Source organism: Loxodonta africana, chromosome 8 (genome assembly GCF_030014295.1).
Source record: "Loxodonta africana isolate mLoxAfr1 chromosome 8, mLoxAfr1.hap2, whole genome shotgun sequence".
In the NCBI taxonomy this organism is placed as follows: Eukaryota; Metazoa; Chordata; class Mammalia; order Proboscidea; family Elephantidae; genus Loxodonta; species Loxodonta africana.
The window spans coordinates 104,270,694-104,286,123 of NC_087349.1; the positions used below are offsets into that span (position 1 = coordinate 104,270,694).

Here is a 15,430-nt window from a genome sequence, read left to right on the forward strand (position 1 = left end):
GAAGCCTTCTGGCCCCTCTAAGTCTGGGTCAGATATTGTTTGGTCTCTTCAGAGGCTGACTTTGTACTGACCTTTTGGATTGACTTAAACAAACAAACTCATTGCCATCCAGTTGATTCTGACTCCTTGCAACCCTGTAGAACAGAGCAGAACTGCTCATGGGGTTTCCAAGGAGCAGCTGGTTGACTGGAACTGCAGACCTTTTGGTTAACAGCTGAGCTCTTAGCCACTCTAAGTCCCACTAGCCTGAAGCTCAAGAGAGGTAGGACCACACCCATCGTGTTCAACATTGCCTACCACTTAGGAGACGCACAATAAGCACATATTAACAAATGAAAGAATTGACAGAAAAAAAAAATTGAATAACTGAATGAATCCAACGGAATCATTATTAGTTTTATTCTAACAAGAAGAAACTCATCAAAAACTAAGGTTAATGGAAAGCCTAAAAAAAACCCAGTGCCGTTGAGTCGATACCGACTCTAGACCCCCCCAAAAGAAAGAAGACATGAGGAAAAGGAGAATTCATTTCAAGGGAGACCCAAAGGCCACCAAATGTAAAAGCTAAAAGAATCAAGGAAGATGGATACTTTTCAAAGACTTCTACGAGAACCCAAACTATTTCAGAACATAGGAAAGACAGGGCAATAAAATGCCAGATTGGTTACCCTACATTACACCAGACTATGAAAGGCACAAAGAGAGAAAATCAAGCCCTTTCACTAAGGAGAATGAAGACGCAGCACAAATTTATAGGTACAAGATCAAGAAAGCTAAAGCAGGATAGGAGATGCAGCTTTCAAGAGACATCAAAGGTAACATTCTTTAATTATACAAGAAAAAGGAGAAGGGCCAAGGATAACGTTGCCTCTAATAGCAAATGGGACAGAAAGCTGTTAGCTGATGGCTGTGGAATGGTAGGGGTTGCTGGGTTTCTCATGCTTTACTCCAGGGAGGAAAGAAAGAAGAAAGGAAAAACGGAAAGAAGGGGGTGGAGGGGGGAGGGAATAAGCAATTAAAAAATAAGTGCCACTTTTGTTGGCTTGGTGCCAAATTAGAAAAGGAAAATAAGTAAGTGGAATCTAAACAACTGGATTCATGATCCCATACTGAGGTGTAGGTCGGGAATTCCCATTAACATGGGCTATACTAGAGCACTAAAGTTGGGATGTCACCAGAATCATGAATTGCCTGGAGGTTACTGAAGATAAGACGAATCACTGAAATTTGGAAAAGGGCAAACAAATACTAACACACTCACCTCATCTGCAAGAAAAATACCTGCCTGCTGGATTTTAAATGGGTGTCAAAACATGTGAAGAGGTGGATCACCTGTGGTAATCCCACTGTATCTAAACCCAGTATCCTCATCTAATTCTATGAATAAATACATCACCCACTTCTTCCAAAGTACCCCAAGCCATCTCTTACAAGAATCTAGCAATTTTAAAAATGCTGTATGTGAAAGCAAACATTGTGATGTTTCAAAAATATACTACATAAAAATGTCTCCTGTTCCATAAAGACCTTAGAACTTGCCTATTTTCAGAAAGGACTGGGTGGCGAGGTTTGGATCAGAGGTGGCATACAATAAGTAAATGGTAAAATGGAAGCAGACAAATCAAAGTCTCGTCAAATTGCCAAGTAGCCACCCATGATGGAGAGGCTCTGGACAACGGCTGCCTGGAACTTCGTCTCAGGTGTGACTGTAAGCTACCAGCCTACCAGCTCCCTCCTTCTCTGTTCTACCATGGAATCAATGAGCACCCCCACTCCTGCCCCAGGAATTCTGGTGGCAGCTAATTACCTGCCCTGGACAAATTATATTATTCTTAAAAAACCAAACCTGTTGCCACTGGGTCGATTTTGACTCGTAGCGACCCTACAGGACAGAGTAGAACTGCCCCATAGGGTTTCCAAGAAGCACTTGGTGAATTCAAACTGCTGACCTTTTGGTTAGCAGCCGTAGCTCTTAACCACTACACCACCAGGGTTTCCAATTTATTTATTCTAAAGGAGATTGAAAAAAAACAAAAGCCAGTTGCCATCAAGTTGACTGACTCATGGCGACCCCATGTGTGTCAGAATAGAACTTTAGCTCCATAGGGTTTCAATGGTTGACTTTTCAGATGTAGATCCACCAGGCCTTCCTTCCAAGGTGACTCTGGGTGGGCTTGAACCTCCAAACTTAGAGCTAGCAGCTGAGTACATTAACCACAATTTAGGCCAGTAGATACGGATAATACAAGGAAACAGCTGTGACTTGTTTAATAAAGGTGAGAATTATGTGTCTACTGGATATCCAGGGTAGGAAAAGAACCTTTTAAGAAGACTTTCAAAGGAGGTGCCTCTTAGATATGAAGAATAAGCTAAAACTAAAGGCAAGGAGGAAAGCAAAGAACTGTTTCAGGAGGAACGACATTATGAGCAAGGGCCACAAGGGAATGGACACAGCAGCCTGAGCAGGGGGCCAAGGGGAGCCTGACCTGCCTGGAGAAGAGGACTGGGCTGGACAGAAGTGGGAGGAAGGGCCGGGCCGGGGATAGGGCATGCAGAGTGCCAGACAGGCTCATTGATTTTCTCTAGAAAATATGGCCTCCTTTAGCATTTCTATTCCTCACCTCGGTAGTCTTCAAGCTTCAACCTGGTCCCCCTTAAGGAAAATACCCCCAAAATCAAATGGTAAGATCAATAACTAATTTTTCCAAAGACAACAGTGTTTCTCCCACCTTTGGTTCCCAGTTTCACTCGCTGTCCCCCAAAACCAACATGGAGAACCACACGTAGTCACGTCAGATGCCAGGGCAGTCAAGATTCACTGCCAAGAGTCAACTCTGAAACAGTAAGAATTATTCATCCCTAAATTCCTACTGAGGCATTTGTGGTTCAGGGGTAGAATTCTTGCTTTCCATGTGAAAGACCAGGATTTGGTTCCTGGCCAATGCATCTCCCGTACATCCACCACTCCTCTATCAGTGGAGGCCCGGTTGTTGCTACAATGCTGAACAGGTTTCAGCGGAGCTTCCAGACTAAGACGGACTAGGATGAAAGACCTGGTGACCTATTCCTGAAAATTAGCCAGTGAAAACTCTGGGGATCACAAAGGTCTGACCCACAACTGATCACAGGGATGGCGAGTGACCAGGCAGCGTTTGTTCTGTTGTGCGGAGAGTCGCAATTCGATGGCAGCTAACGACAACAAATTTCTACTGCCTTTTTTTTTTTTCCAGTTACCTTGCAATGTAGCTCCTTAAAAGTCTACAAAAGCGGCTCATCGTTTCTGGACTTAAAACATTACCTCTGGATTGCAAAAAAAAAAAACATTTTGCAAAGGTTCAGGGATTGGTTTGGATTCCCTCATTTCAGCTCCCCTTGCCATTCAAGACTTACAGCCAAGGAAGCAAGATACCCAGCCAAGCCCCGTAAGTATAACACAACATCAGCCTTTCTGGTTAAATAACCTAATTTCCTAGCGGGACCAAAAAAAAAATTTTTTTTTTTTTTTATTGGCTCATCAGTTGTCCTCCAAGGCGGTGAAAGACATGCAGGCTGAGGATGGAACTATGTATGCAGGGAACTGTCACTGCCTCTGCGGCTGCGGCTTGGTCAACTCTAAACCACTCATCTGTGCCTCACAGGCATTTTTTTGTCTCTCACAGTCTCAAAATGACACTCCCGCAGTAAGAGAAATATGAGCAGGTGCAACTATTAAATATGTAAAATACTTGTCTTCTTTTCCACCAGCTTAGAAGACGTATTTCCAAGGGGTGCAGAAGTCACCTAATATAAAGACAGACAGGTAAGGAAAAAAAACCTTCCACGCATTCTTTTAGCACACAAGGATGTAAGTGAACTCAGCATAACAGCTTCCCCCAGAAAATAGATGCAAGCCAATTAAAAATTCAGTTTCTTTTCTTTAAGCTAATTCCTCAGGTTTTTGCTAATTAGCAACTAATAGCTCTGTCATCTGAGCTGGGAAACATAAGGAAGAATACCAGTGGTATGTTTTCAATCAAAACATTTGCATGGAGCAATGAATCATATTTTCCATGAGGAATCACTGCCTGGGAGCTGCTGGGGGCAGAAGGAAAGCAGTCTGTACACAACTGCAAAGGAAGCCTAAATTTCAGAAAACGAGGCATCTTTTTAGGCCTTTATAAAGCCAGCAGGGGCTCTGACACAACTAGTAAATCTAGCAACTCCACACAAAAATCCCTGTAGAAATAGTTACGAAAACGAGCCTCTTCACAGAAAGACGGGAGACCACGAAACACATGTTTTGTGTAACAGGGAAGAGAATAAAAGTTAAGTGTCGGCCAGGGTACAGGAATGCTTTAACTATTATGTCACCTGCCTTTGTGACCTTATAAAAGAAGAAATGCAGGACAGTAAATGAAGGTAGGGGTGGGGTGATGGTGGTTTGAAATCACTGCCTACAGATGGAACGGGCAGAATAAAATGGCTGAGAAAGCTTTGGGCAGGAGACACAGGGTTCTTATCCTGACTTGGGTACAACCAGATTAGGCCCCTCAAATCCTGCCCCTCCCACGCTCTGCCAAATTATAAAGTGCTAGTGATCCCATAGCAGCGACCCTGTCAGCACCGCAGCACGTCTGAGCCATGCTGCTCGAACAGCTTCTTTCTTGCCTGGATGTACAACCCATCCACAGCTACCCTCCCTAAGAGAATACCCCCCAGCACCTCCCATGGGGATTGGTTTCCAAACATATGTTGCACATGTTTGAAGTGCCCGCTGCCCCTAGATTTTCTTTTCTTTTTTTTTTTTTAAGTCAAACCCACAAAACCTAAAACACTTGGAATCTTGCCTAACTAAAATTCGTGAAGATGCAACACTGCCTACCTCGGTATCATAAAATCTTCTGCAATAAAAATTTTACAGATGTCCTTCGGAGAGAAAAAAGAACAATTTTCCCCTTTCCAGACTTACTTACAGGAAGCCTGCCCACACTTTTGAAATACAAAGTTAGCATATATAGAAGCACAAATTAGGCACCTTGAAAAGTCAACATTTTCCAACCACAGAGAAACAAAGGGACTGCTGTGTTTCCACACCCAGTGACACTGGATTAGCAGAGTCTTCATTTTTCTCCAGTAGAGCCAGCAAACATCTCAAGGGAAAGGGCCTGCCTACTGAGATGTTTCTAAACCTTGAGCTACTAAAGGCTGGCCGTGAACCTGTGTTATTGGGAGTGTTGCAGGACTTACACAAGCTCGACCCTCAAGGAACAAGTCGGATCAAAATGTTCTATCTCATTTTTTTAAAAAGGGTATTTCTTTTATACACTAAATATTTTTTTTGATCATTTATCAGCTTCAGCATTGAAATCACCATTAGCTTTATCTGGATGATTACATCCACATAAGACAGACAGACTGGATGACAAAGTACCTAAAAAGTACTTGCTATGGGGAACATAATTAATGTCACTGAATTGTACACATAAAAAATGGCAAAACGGTGAATGTTTTGTTATGCATATTTTTACCACAATACATTAAAAAAAAATACTCTCTATAGTGATAGAAAATTAAATAATCTAACAGGGCTCTAAAAAAGGTACAGCCATATTCTATCTGACTCTTTGAAGGTTAGTTTAAAACATCTTTAAATTATTTAATATGAATGAATAATCCTGTGCCTTTTGTTATTAAGCATGTATTAAGCTTGTATTTGAGTTACATAAGATACTTTGTAATAAGAATTTATAATGTTAAGACTACTCAAACTTATTTAAAAGCTTTAAAACTGCTTCACTTACAGAACAGAAAAATTAGTCGATCTACCTCGGTTCAGAGAGAAAGGATTATGTTCAGAAGGTCACAGGACACAGTTCTAACCATGCCAATCCTTTTCCTAAGGTTTACAACCTTCTCATCTCTCATCGGTGTTTACAGATGACAAGGAATGAAGAGGTGAGTGAGTATGGCAGAGAAAAGCCAGTCTACATTGAACCAAACAGCAACAGGCACAAATCTGACTTGGTTTGAACAGTGAACTAATCAGAGACTTTGATGATGATGATGATGATGATGATGATGATGATGATGATGATGGGAGGGAAGGAACAGAAAGATAAGGAGGAACTGGAGGAATACGAGGAGGAGGAGGAAGAGAAAGAAAAAGTAAAAGAAAGGTGGTGGAAGGTGAGGCAAAGAGAAGAACCACCTTAATAATTTTGAGGAGCTTAATTACATGCCAAAGATTTTATTAAATATTTTATTTGCATTGCCTCATTTAACTTTCACTAGAACGTCAGAATCGACTCGAAGGCGCTGGGTTTGGTTTTTTTTGGTTATAACACCATGGAGTAAAAAAAAAAAAAAAAGAGTAGGCAGTAATATTATGACTCCCATTAAACCATTAGGAAATAATTCTCAGAGAGGTCAACATATTAGGCCAAGGTCACACCGCCAGTAAGTGGCAAAGCCACAACTTAAACCCAAATCCTCTGAGACCTAAGCCAATAACCTCTAGGCCTCCCTGTCCATATTATATACATAATGATATCATTTATTTATGACCAATTTAGAGAGTAAGATGGGATGGTGGGTCAAAATGGCATCTGCCATTTCAATATATAGGTTATAAGTTATCACGCAACATTTATGTGATAACATATTATGTGATTTTGAATTTTTACATCAAATAATTTTTATGTGATAACTTTTTATGTGGCTTGAACAACACAGTGAAAAAATCTGCAGGATGACCATCTTATTGGTGATATGTCCCCAAAAACTGAGTGACAGTGAATGAATCCAAGTCCCACTAAGGGCTCTGCAGTGTCCAAGGTTGTTAATACTTCCACTGAGCGTCCAGGAGATGGGTCACACACACGTGGAGGAGAGAAGATGAATGTCCCAGGTGTTGAGAAGCCCAGCCCCTCAAACGGCAGGCAAAGGATTCAATGGGAAAACCGTTAGAAACAAACAAACCAAGAGAACAAGCTGCAAGTTGAATGGCGCAGAGAGAAAGTTAACGGTTAGCTGCCTACTTTCTTCAGCCAAAAAAAAAGTACTCATCAGCTGTCCTGACTAATTAAATACCTCACTAATTGGTGGGCATCTGGGGAAGGAAACAAAACAGAAATATGAGGTGGGACAACTTTGTCTTCACACACAAGGACAAAACAATACAGGGAGTTTATGGCTAATAGTCTAGTTTTTTTGTTTGTTTGTTTTTAAGTAAGCATAGTATTAGGGAGTATAAAGACAGGTAAGAAATACGTAGGATTTCCTCACATTTTCTACACAGATCTTAAATGGAGACCCACAAACAACACAAGGTAGAACACTTGGAAACGTTCTCAGAGAAAAATCCTACCAATACTATTTTAAACCTTCATGCCTAAAAGAAAATAAAACTAAAATGAAATAAACCTTTAACAGGGAAGGAACAGAACGTGCAACTATGTCTCTTCTCCCTTCCTGCATCTGTGACAACAGGACTTTTTAAACAGAGCAATACCCCTTTTCAAAGAGAAGTTGTGGCCTGTTAAAAAAAAAAGCTCAGAAGAATTCATAAAACCTTTTCCTCCATGCTTCTGACCACTTTAAAAAAATGCTCTCTCCCCTTAAACAAATAATGTATGTTCCATCTTTTTCAACAATATAATCTGGCCGGGGAAAAAAGCAGTTGCAGAGACTTAAGGTTGTGTGAGGCTCTTTGATCTGCACCCTGATGAGTGAACATTCCCCCTTGCTGCAAGCCAACTAACGAAGGGACGAAATTAGCTTTTATCCTGGGCACTTTCTTGAGCAAAAAAACATGCGCTAATCAGCTGTCCTCACTAATCAGTCATCTGACTAATGACCTTTTGCCTTCACACACTAAAATTTCTGAATGATGTGGAAAAAGGAAAACACAAACCAGTCCCCCTTTCTGGAGCTCCATGGATCATCTGGAACTGAAGCCTTGAAGGTTAAATGGCAAATCTGTATCCTGGCTAGGTGATAAATCTGTAATCAGGGACTGCAAGCTTCCAGACCTCAGGATGAGCTTCATTACTCCACCACCGAATTATAGTTCTTAAGTAGAAACAGACCAGAGATAAACTCAAATCTTTTATTTTTCTTTCTATTCTGCTTTTGTGGAAAAAAATCATCGTATACTTGAGTTCAGGAGTCCTAGTTAATTTCTTAAGCTGTACTGATGCTGGAGAAAGAGCTTCAGAAGTTTCTTGGATGCTGGTTAGAGACCAGCAGTGCCGAGGAAAATCATCCGCATTGAAGAGTTTAGCACTGATTTGTTCAAAGAGGTTTGTTCCTCCTCAACAATTATGAGAAAGTCGTAATTGGGAATAGCTGCTGTTAAAGACCTCTCTTAGTGCAGCCCACTTGAATAACTCCCCGCCATCAACTGGTTTACCTCCTTCAGCATCTACGTGGGTAGAACAAATCCACCTCTACTTCCCAGGAAAAGTCCGTGTAGAATAGCCACAAATGGACCCCCTTCCCATAGGCTACTCCACTGAGGCCCGACACTGTTTAAGGATTTAAAAAAAGGTCAGGAAGTAGAAAAGTGGAAAGCAAATGAAACCTTTTTATAGATTGTTCTTGTTTAATACAGACCACATAATTCACAAAGCACGTAAGCATGCGCGCGTGTGCACGCAGGCACGCACACACCGTTCCCCGCTGACTAGCGTTGAGCACTTACGGTAGTGAGGCTCCATGTACCCATTCCGGGGGTCCATGGCAAACAGTGTCCCACGGTAAGGTACAGACGGCTCAGCCAGGTGTGGGATGGACCCATGGATCTCCTTCTTGATCAGCGAGGCCCTCTCGTCGCTGGATGTGGAAGGCTCCTCGCTGATTTTGCCGAGCCCCTGGACACTCTGTGGCTGCATGGTGATTGCGTTTCTTCTCTCTCTGTGATAGGTCTGTCCAGGACTTTCATCCTCTAGAGAATGAAGGACAAGACACTGTGATCCACTTTAAGGAGCAACTGAAAACTAGTAATAAATTAGGTCTTCCTCTGTAACACCCCCACCTCCACCACCACCTTAAAAGAAGCCTGTTCTCATTCATGGCAACTTCAAAAACTACACCGTGAAGGGATATTTGTAAGAAAAATTGCTTATGAATAAGGGTCCAAAATACAAATGGGTGGACGAAGGGGAGCAGGAAATGGGACTATTAAGTTGAGATGTAGGGGATGAACAAATTACCATCACCAGCTTCCAGCTGAATTTGCTAGTGAGGCTTTTAACCATGGACTTGCCAGAGTCCCTGCAGGTCCCACGCAGACCTGAACGTTTCTCCAGCCTGAGGCCTGGGAAGGGACGGTCTGGCTTCCCTTTCTGTGCTGGAGGAAAAGGCCTCTGGGTGATGACAAGTCCAGCCACCCGCTGATGCGCTGGGTGGCTCTAGGTGGTGCAGCTTCTTTGTTCCTCAGAGGATGACGTGTTAGATGCGGATTCAGAAGTTAGTGTTTTTGTTAAGTCAGATTTGGTAACCCACTGAGAAATTTCAGAGAGTAAGAAATGGGGCAGAAAACCCACTGGGTACAGGGATAAAGGTGCCAATCATGAAAACCTACAGTCCCCAGTGGAGATGGTTCCTGCTTCTGACCATACCCCAGAGCTGATGCCAAAGGTGAAAAACGTGTGTGGCTGGAAGTCCCAAGTGTGAGAAGGCTCGGTGGGTGAAGAATGTGGCCAGTTATCTTGATATACGGGTATGCTTTGGTAGGACCCAGATTTCTTCAAGTAAGTAAGGAAAAGCACGTCAAAATTCCACCTATATTTGATATTCCAGCTCTCTAGTACTTCAGCTCCTTTTGATCTCTAAGATCTTTCCATCTATCCACTATGATTGTCTGCAACTGTGATTGGATGACCTTTCTGTAATAACAGATCAAAGAACTAATGCATACAATTAAGCCAAACTGGCTATCTGAATCTGCAACAAGTGGATGATTCATTGTTAGTACGGCGCACACGCTAAGCTACGGACTCCCAAACAAGCTCTGCGTGTCATCAACACATTGTGCCCTGGCCGGTAAGTACTGACAGAAACAAAGCTATTTGGTCACTTCTTACACACCTGATTTAAGAACTGCATTCCACTCCTTAGTGGAAAAAAACCATTTGGACCTAAGTAATATTTTAGACAGACAGATTTTGAACACATCATATCCCAAAATATAAACTGATAGCAGATATGTCTAGCTGAAAGACCCATAACCAGGAAAATTATGCTTTAGTAGCTTCATACGTCTTTGTATAAATTCAACAGAAAGTACAGCTATAAACACAAACATGAAAAATATAAACTGAAGTAACAGCTACCGCTTTGTGTTGACCGATGTTTTGAACAACCTAATGCCAGCAGCAACTTTAGTCTTTCTGCCTATGTCTGGAACTTGAAGAAAAAAGCAATGTATTTTTTTTTCAGCCTACCAAATGACTTGCAAAACAGAATAGACAATGAGACATATTTCATCTGAATTTGCTGACTACTACACCAAGTAACTGTGAAACATTATTTTAATATTGTTTTGTGTAGATCCTCACCCCCAAACCTTATAATTAAGGGATAAATTATGAGTTTAATCTATCAAGTAACTACTAAAAAAAAAACTCAGGTGTAACCTTCCATTTTCGCACATGTTGGTCTTTATAAGATCAAGTCAAACCATGCTTTTGGTAATTTAAAAACAAACTACAAAAAAATTTTTTTAAAGCCTGCATTACTTTCCCTTCTGACTAATACTTTTAGGCACTAGTCCATCCTTGGATTTCATTAACAGTGAAGTTGCAGGCTATAGACTAAGGGGTTTTCTGTTATGTAACAGCAAAAACACGTCAAAAACACTAAAACTTATAGTAGCTTTTATAAAAATTCCTATAACCTACAAATGGCTCAAGTCATATTTTCCACTAATTTGCTCTCTGGAGAAAACCCTTCTTTCAAATTTCAACTTCAAGTGAATTCCCAGCACTGAGGTGCAAATTCTGTAGAATGGGACTTTCTATTTGGAAGGCCAAGAAAACCCTTACTGAGAAGAGGGGCTGCCTCTCCCGGCTGTGGCACGTAATTAGCATTCGGTGGGAAAGATGAATACAGTAACCCAAGCTCAACTAATCGGCTCCAGGTTTAAAACAGGATTTCCTTCACTTAATCTTCCTAAAAGAAATTAACTTTTCTTCTCTTAAAACTGTATCCCTATAATAAACTTAGTTTCTTGGAAACTGTGTCTTTATGATGAGCATCCGAATCCAAAATTAGGAATAATTCAATAATTGGCAGGTCTGGCCAGAGAGTTCACCCACACCCTCAGCCTCCTAAGAGAAGGAAGCGTAGTGGGTGGGGGACAAAAGGGGAAGACGAATGGAATGAGGGTGCCTTCTCAGCTATGTGATTTTCCTAATCAGAGTGGACCCAACATGTGTGAATATTAAAGTTACAACAAGAAACAACCAAAGTTCAAATATTTAATATAGAACAAATTAAGCCATTCCCCTAGTAAAGTTAAATGCTGGCAAGAATTTTTTTTTTTTTTAATGTGGAAATTCTCATCCAAGAGACTTATTTTTACTAAAATCGATGCTACCACATTTTTACCTCTCCTCCCCTCAAAACATTCCAGCAGAAAACTAGTTCATGAAGTTTACCTCGTGTGCTGAGTTGCTTTTGATGGGCATTCAGATGAAAACTTGACAGAATACACGCTCCCGAATACAAACAGCTACCAGCTTGAAAGCACTCTCTATGCAGTGAAAGGGAAAACTTTTCCATGCAATATTCCTGCCTGCTCTTATAAATTTAGCAACCCCTTCAGCAAGCCAAAAGACGAAAGCTGTCTAATCTTGTTCAGTTGAGCCGAATGGTTCAATAAAGTTTGAGAGTCAGTGCAGACAGGCTATGCCAGGCCAAATTATTGACAGAAACATACTGTCCACCATGGCAACAAGTAGAAGTCGGCTGCAAAAATGTAAGCAAACAGCCCACTGCTTCAAGAGTATCTGCCAATAGACTTTAACAGCCAAACACAAGACCACTGTTAGAGCTTCTCTATGTTTAACAGCTGCAGGCTCTGGGGTCAAGCTGAAATATCCAATTCACTAAAAAGTTTTGGGGGGAGAATGATTTTAAATACTCTCATAATCCCACTCGGTAGCTCTTTCCTCCTTTATATATGTGCTCAAGTGGAAGTTACAAATTCCTGCCCCCCAACAGAGAGCCCCCCAAAGCATCGTGTTTTAGAAACTGTCCCAGATTTTCCAAACTCATCCAAAAGCAACCGACATGAACTTGGCCGCTCTTAGTGTCATAAGCTCTGAAAAAATCAAACAGTTGCGTCACTGCAAAAACTGCTTAGCAAGTTTACCATAAAGGTTTAAAGAAAGGAATCGTGGTGGTTGACGCAGGACTCAAGGAAACGCTGTCCTGAGCATCTGCTCGCAGACCGGACATCTCGCCTTACCGCAGGGGAAGCACTCCTTTCTCGCCCAGGACTTGAGATAAAAGTTTCACGGGATTCTTCCAATGTACAAAAACGAAACTTTTTTGGCAAGTCATCACTAACTAGGGACACCTCCTGTCACCCTAACAAAATGAGCCGTTCAGGAGCTCACAGTACACGTGTCAAACTCCCCCCTTAACACCCATTTTTAAACTGTTCCCCCTAAATTCCCTTTAAATTCCATTACTGCTCTCTTCCCCCAAGATGTAGAAGACACAGAGCATAAGAGAACCGACAATACTCACAACTCAGTCCCCAGGCTTTGGCTAGCTACTTTCTGCAAACTTCTTCTTGGTGAGCTTTCTCTAGCTGTGTAGACCCTCTAGGAACATTCCTGGTGCCTCTCTGCCTCCCTCTTCCTTTCCCTCTCCTCTCCTCCCTCTCCTCTGCCCTCTCTCCCTCTTCGAGGCAGCGCTGCTCCCATTAGAGGAATTAAAAGTGGTTGGAGCCATGCTAAATTTAACAAGCTCATTAGTATTCTTTCTGTGTGCTTCCTAGGGAACTCTCCCTATTCAAGCCCCTTTCTCCAGCAGAAGGGTCAGGCGGCTAATCATTAAATCAAACTAATGTCACCCTATCACAATCAGCCTGAGAGAAGGAGGGTTTATTATTTCAGTTTATGCTAAATAAACGGTTTTACAAATGGTCTCCAAGCAAGGTCAACAGCAGCTTCAATTACAAGACAAACTTAACAAGAGTTGCTATAAACCAAGTACTCCGTGTTGACTTAAGAACAGGCTCAGCTCCACATATTGCCACTAGCGGGATTGTACAGGAATGCATATTGTAAAATAAAGGAAGGAGTGAGCTTTTTTTTTTTTTCTTTGCCAGAATTTGCCACTGCACAGCGACTCCTCATTCACCTCTCCCCAACCAGCTAGCCGCTCAGCTCAATTCACCCCACACAAAGGCTGGAGCCCAGACCTCAATGGACCGAGTGAAACATGTTCAAAACTAGGCTCTCTATTGTGACTGAATTTCTTAACATCTTTTCAAAAAGCGGAGAATGCCTTGAGGCTAAAGGAAGAAACAGGCTAATGGTGAATTGGGAATTCTGAGCAAATTTCAGAGCCCTTTCCTCCTAGCTTTTGAGGTTGAAAGCAAGCTCTTTCCTTTCAAGTTTCAAAGTCCTTTTTCCTCCCGCAGTGTCACAGAAGGATTTGAAAAGAAGGTAATTGTGCTCGCAGTCTCCCTGATCAGAGCTTACGTCCTATTTCTGGTATTTCGGAATACTTCTTGCAATAATAGTGCATATAGCTCAATCCCTTAACCGGCCTGCACTCTGCAATTGCTCATTAAATGAACAATTGCGGGTATAAAATGCCTTTTATGTTCAAGGTCTGGATATAAGATAAGCATTCTAGGACTCTAAATTTGGTTTACTAAGGAAACTCTCCATCATTAAATTACAAAACTGAAGTCAGAATATCAGGCTTTCCCAGAAAAGTAGCACTCAGGTTGTGGTGAGCCAAAATGAAGGGGGGATGGGGCGGGGGGCAGGACACAATATGTTAAAGGGGGGAAAAAAAGACTGGATGTACGAATTTCTAGCAGAATGGAATTCTAACAAGAAAATAATATTTCCATACTTAAGAAGGTCTGAGTATGCGAAACCTCATCATTTCTGTATTGAATGACATAATAAAGTCATCTTCAAATGAATTAAAACACAGGATTGAGTCTCAATAAATATGTAGATCGCTACTGCTAACTCCTTAGCAGCAAACATCTCCCCCTGCCTTAAGAAAAAAAAATAATCCTTTACCTTGACAGGATGCTTTATAATTTATACCATCTCATTTGATCCTCACAGCAATCCAATCATGGACATAGAACAAGGCATGATGCCCAGCGCCCTGATCAGAAAGAGGCCCCGTGCCCCACAGCGAGTAAGTGATGGAGTGAGAACTCCAGCTCCTCTTTGCTGAATCCACATTGCCCTATAAGCAGGTCCAGAGGTCTATTACTAGGTAAGTTTTTATTATGATACCTGGAGTCTGTATCACCCTCCCATGCCAACAGAAAGGCAGAAAAAGTAATTAAATTTCTCTGCACCAAAATTTTCAGAACTCAGATACCCTCCTATGGAGTTTTTGTCCACACAAACCGATTCTTGGAAAACACTGAAAAGGGCATCAACGTCCATTATAGGGTGCTCTCTAGGGGAACTCAGGCGAGACATTAGTGGTTCACCGGTAGAATTCTCACCTTCCATGCTAGAGACCCAGGTTGGATTCCTGGCCAATGCACCTCAAGTATTACCACTTATCTGTCAATAGAGGCTTGCATGTTGCTATGATGCTGAATAGGTTTCAACAGAGTTTCCTGACTGAGTGGAAACAGAGGCCTGGGGATCTACTTCTGAAAATCAGCCAATGAAAACCCTGTGGATCACAATACTTTGATCAGCAACCAATCACAGCCATGGTGCAGGACCAAGTAGTATTTCGTTTCATCATACATGGGACCGCCCCAAGTCACGGGCAAACTCTAAAGCAACTAACATTGGGACTCAGCATATTAGCCCCACGGACTACCCATAAAACCTTGATTCTTTCCGTCGCAGGCTTGAAGATACGTGCATTCCTTATAGAGCACTGCCGATCCAGCCCATCGTATTCTCAGGCTCAGCCAATGGCTTTGTGCCTTACTGGATGTTTTAATATGCTTCCAGAAGCCTGAGGTCCCACCTTACTCTTCCAACCAAGAAACAGAGCATCGTTTTATGCTTGCCTCCCTACGTTTGGAAAGGGCCTTATTTGATTTTTTCCTATTATGCGTGTGTTACATCTTGTCAGCTTTTATTTCTTGGACTTATTTACATTTTGATGTTCTTTGAACGAAAAACAATGGAACCCAAGTCCTCGCCTCCCTGTTTCAGAATTCATCCCAAGACCTGGACCAAAGGGAGATCAGAAATGAAAAAGAGAAGCAGGTAAG

General features: G+C 41.9%; 1 protein-coding gene across 1 annotated transcript in view; it reads right to left on the minus strand.

Moving 5' to 3' along the window:
- Positions 1-15,430, minus strand: part of GLI3 (GLI family zinc finger 3) — a 327,915-nt gene that overhangs the window by 230,210 nt on the left and 82,275 nt on the right. Inside the window, exon 2 of the mRNA XM_064290200.1 lies at positions 8,681-8,923. Within this exon, the coding sequence (XP_064146270.1) occupies positions 8,681-8,923 (243 nt within the window). The remainder of the gene's footprint in view (positions 1-8,680; positions 8,924-15,430) is intronic.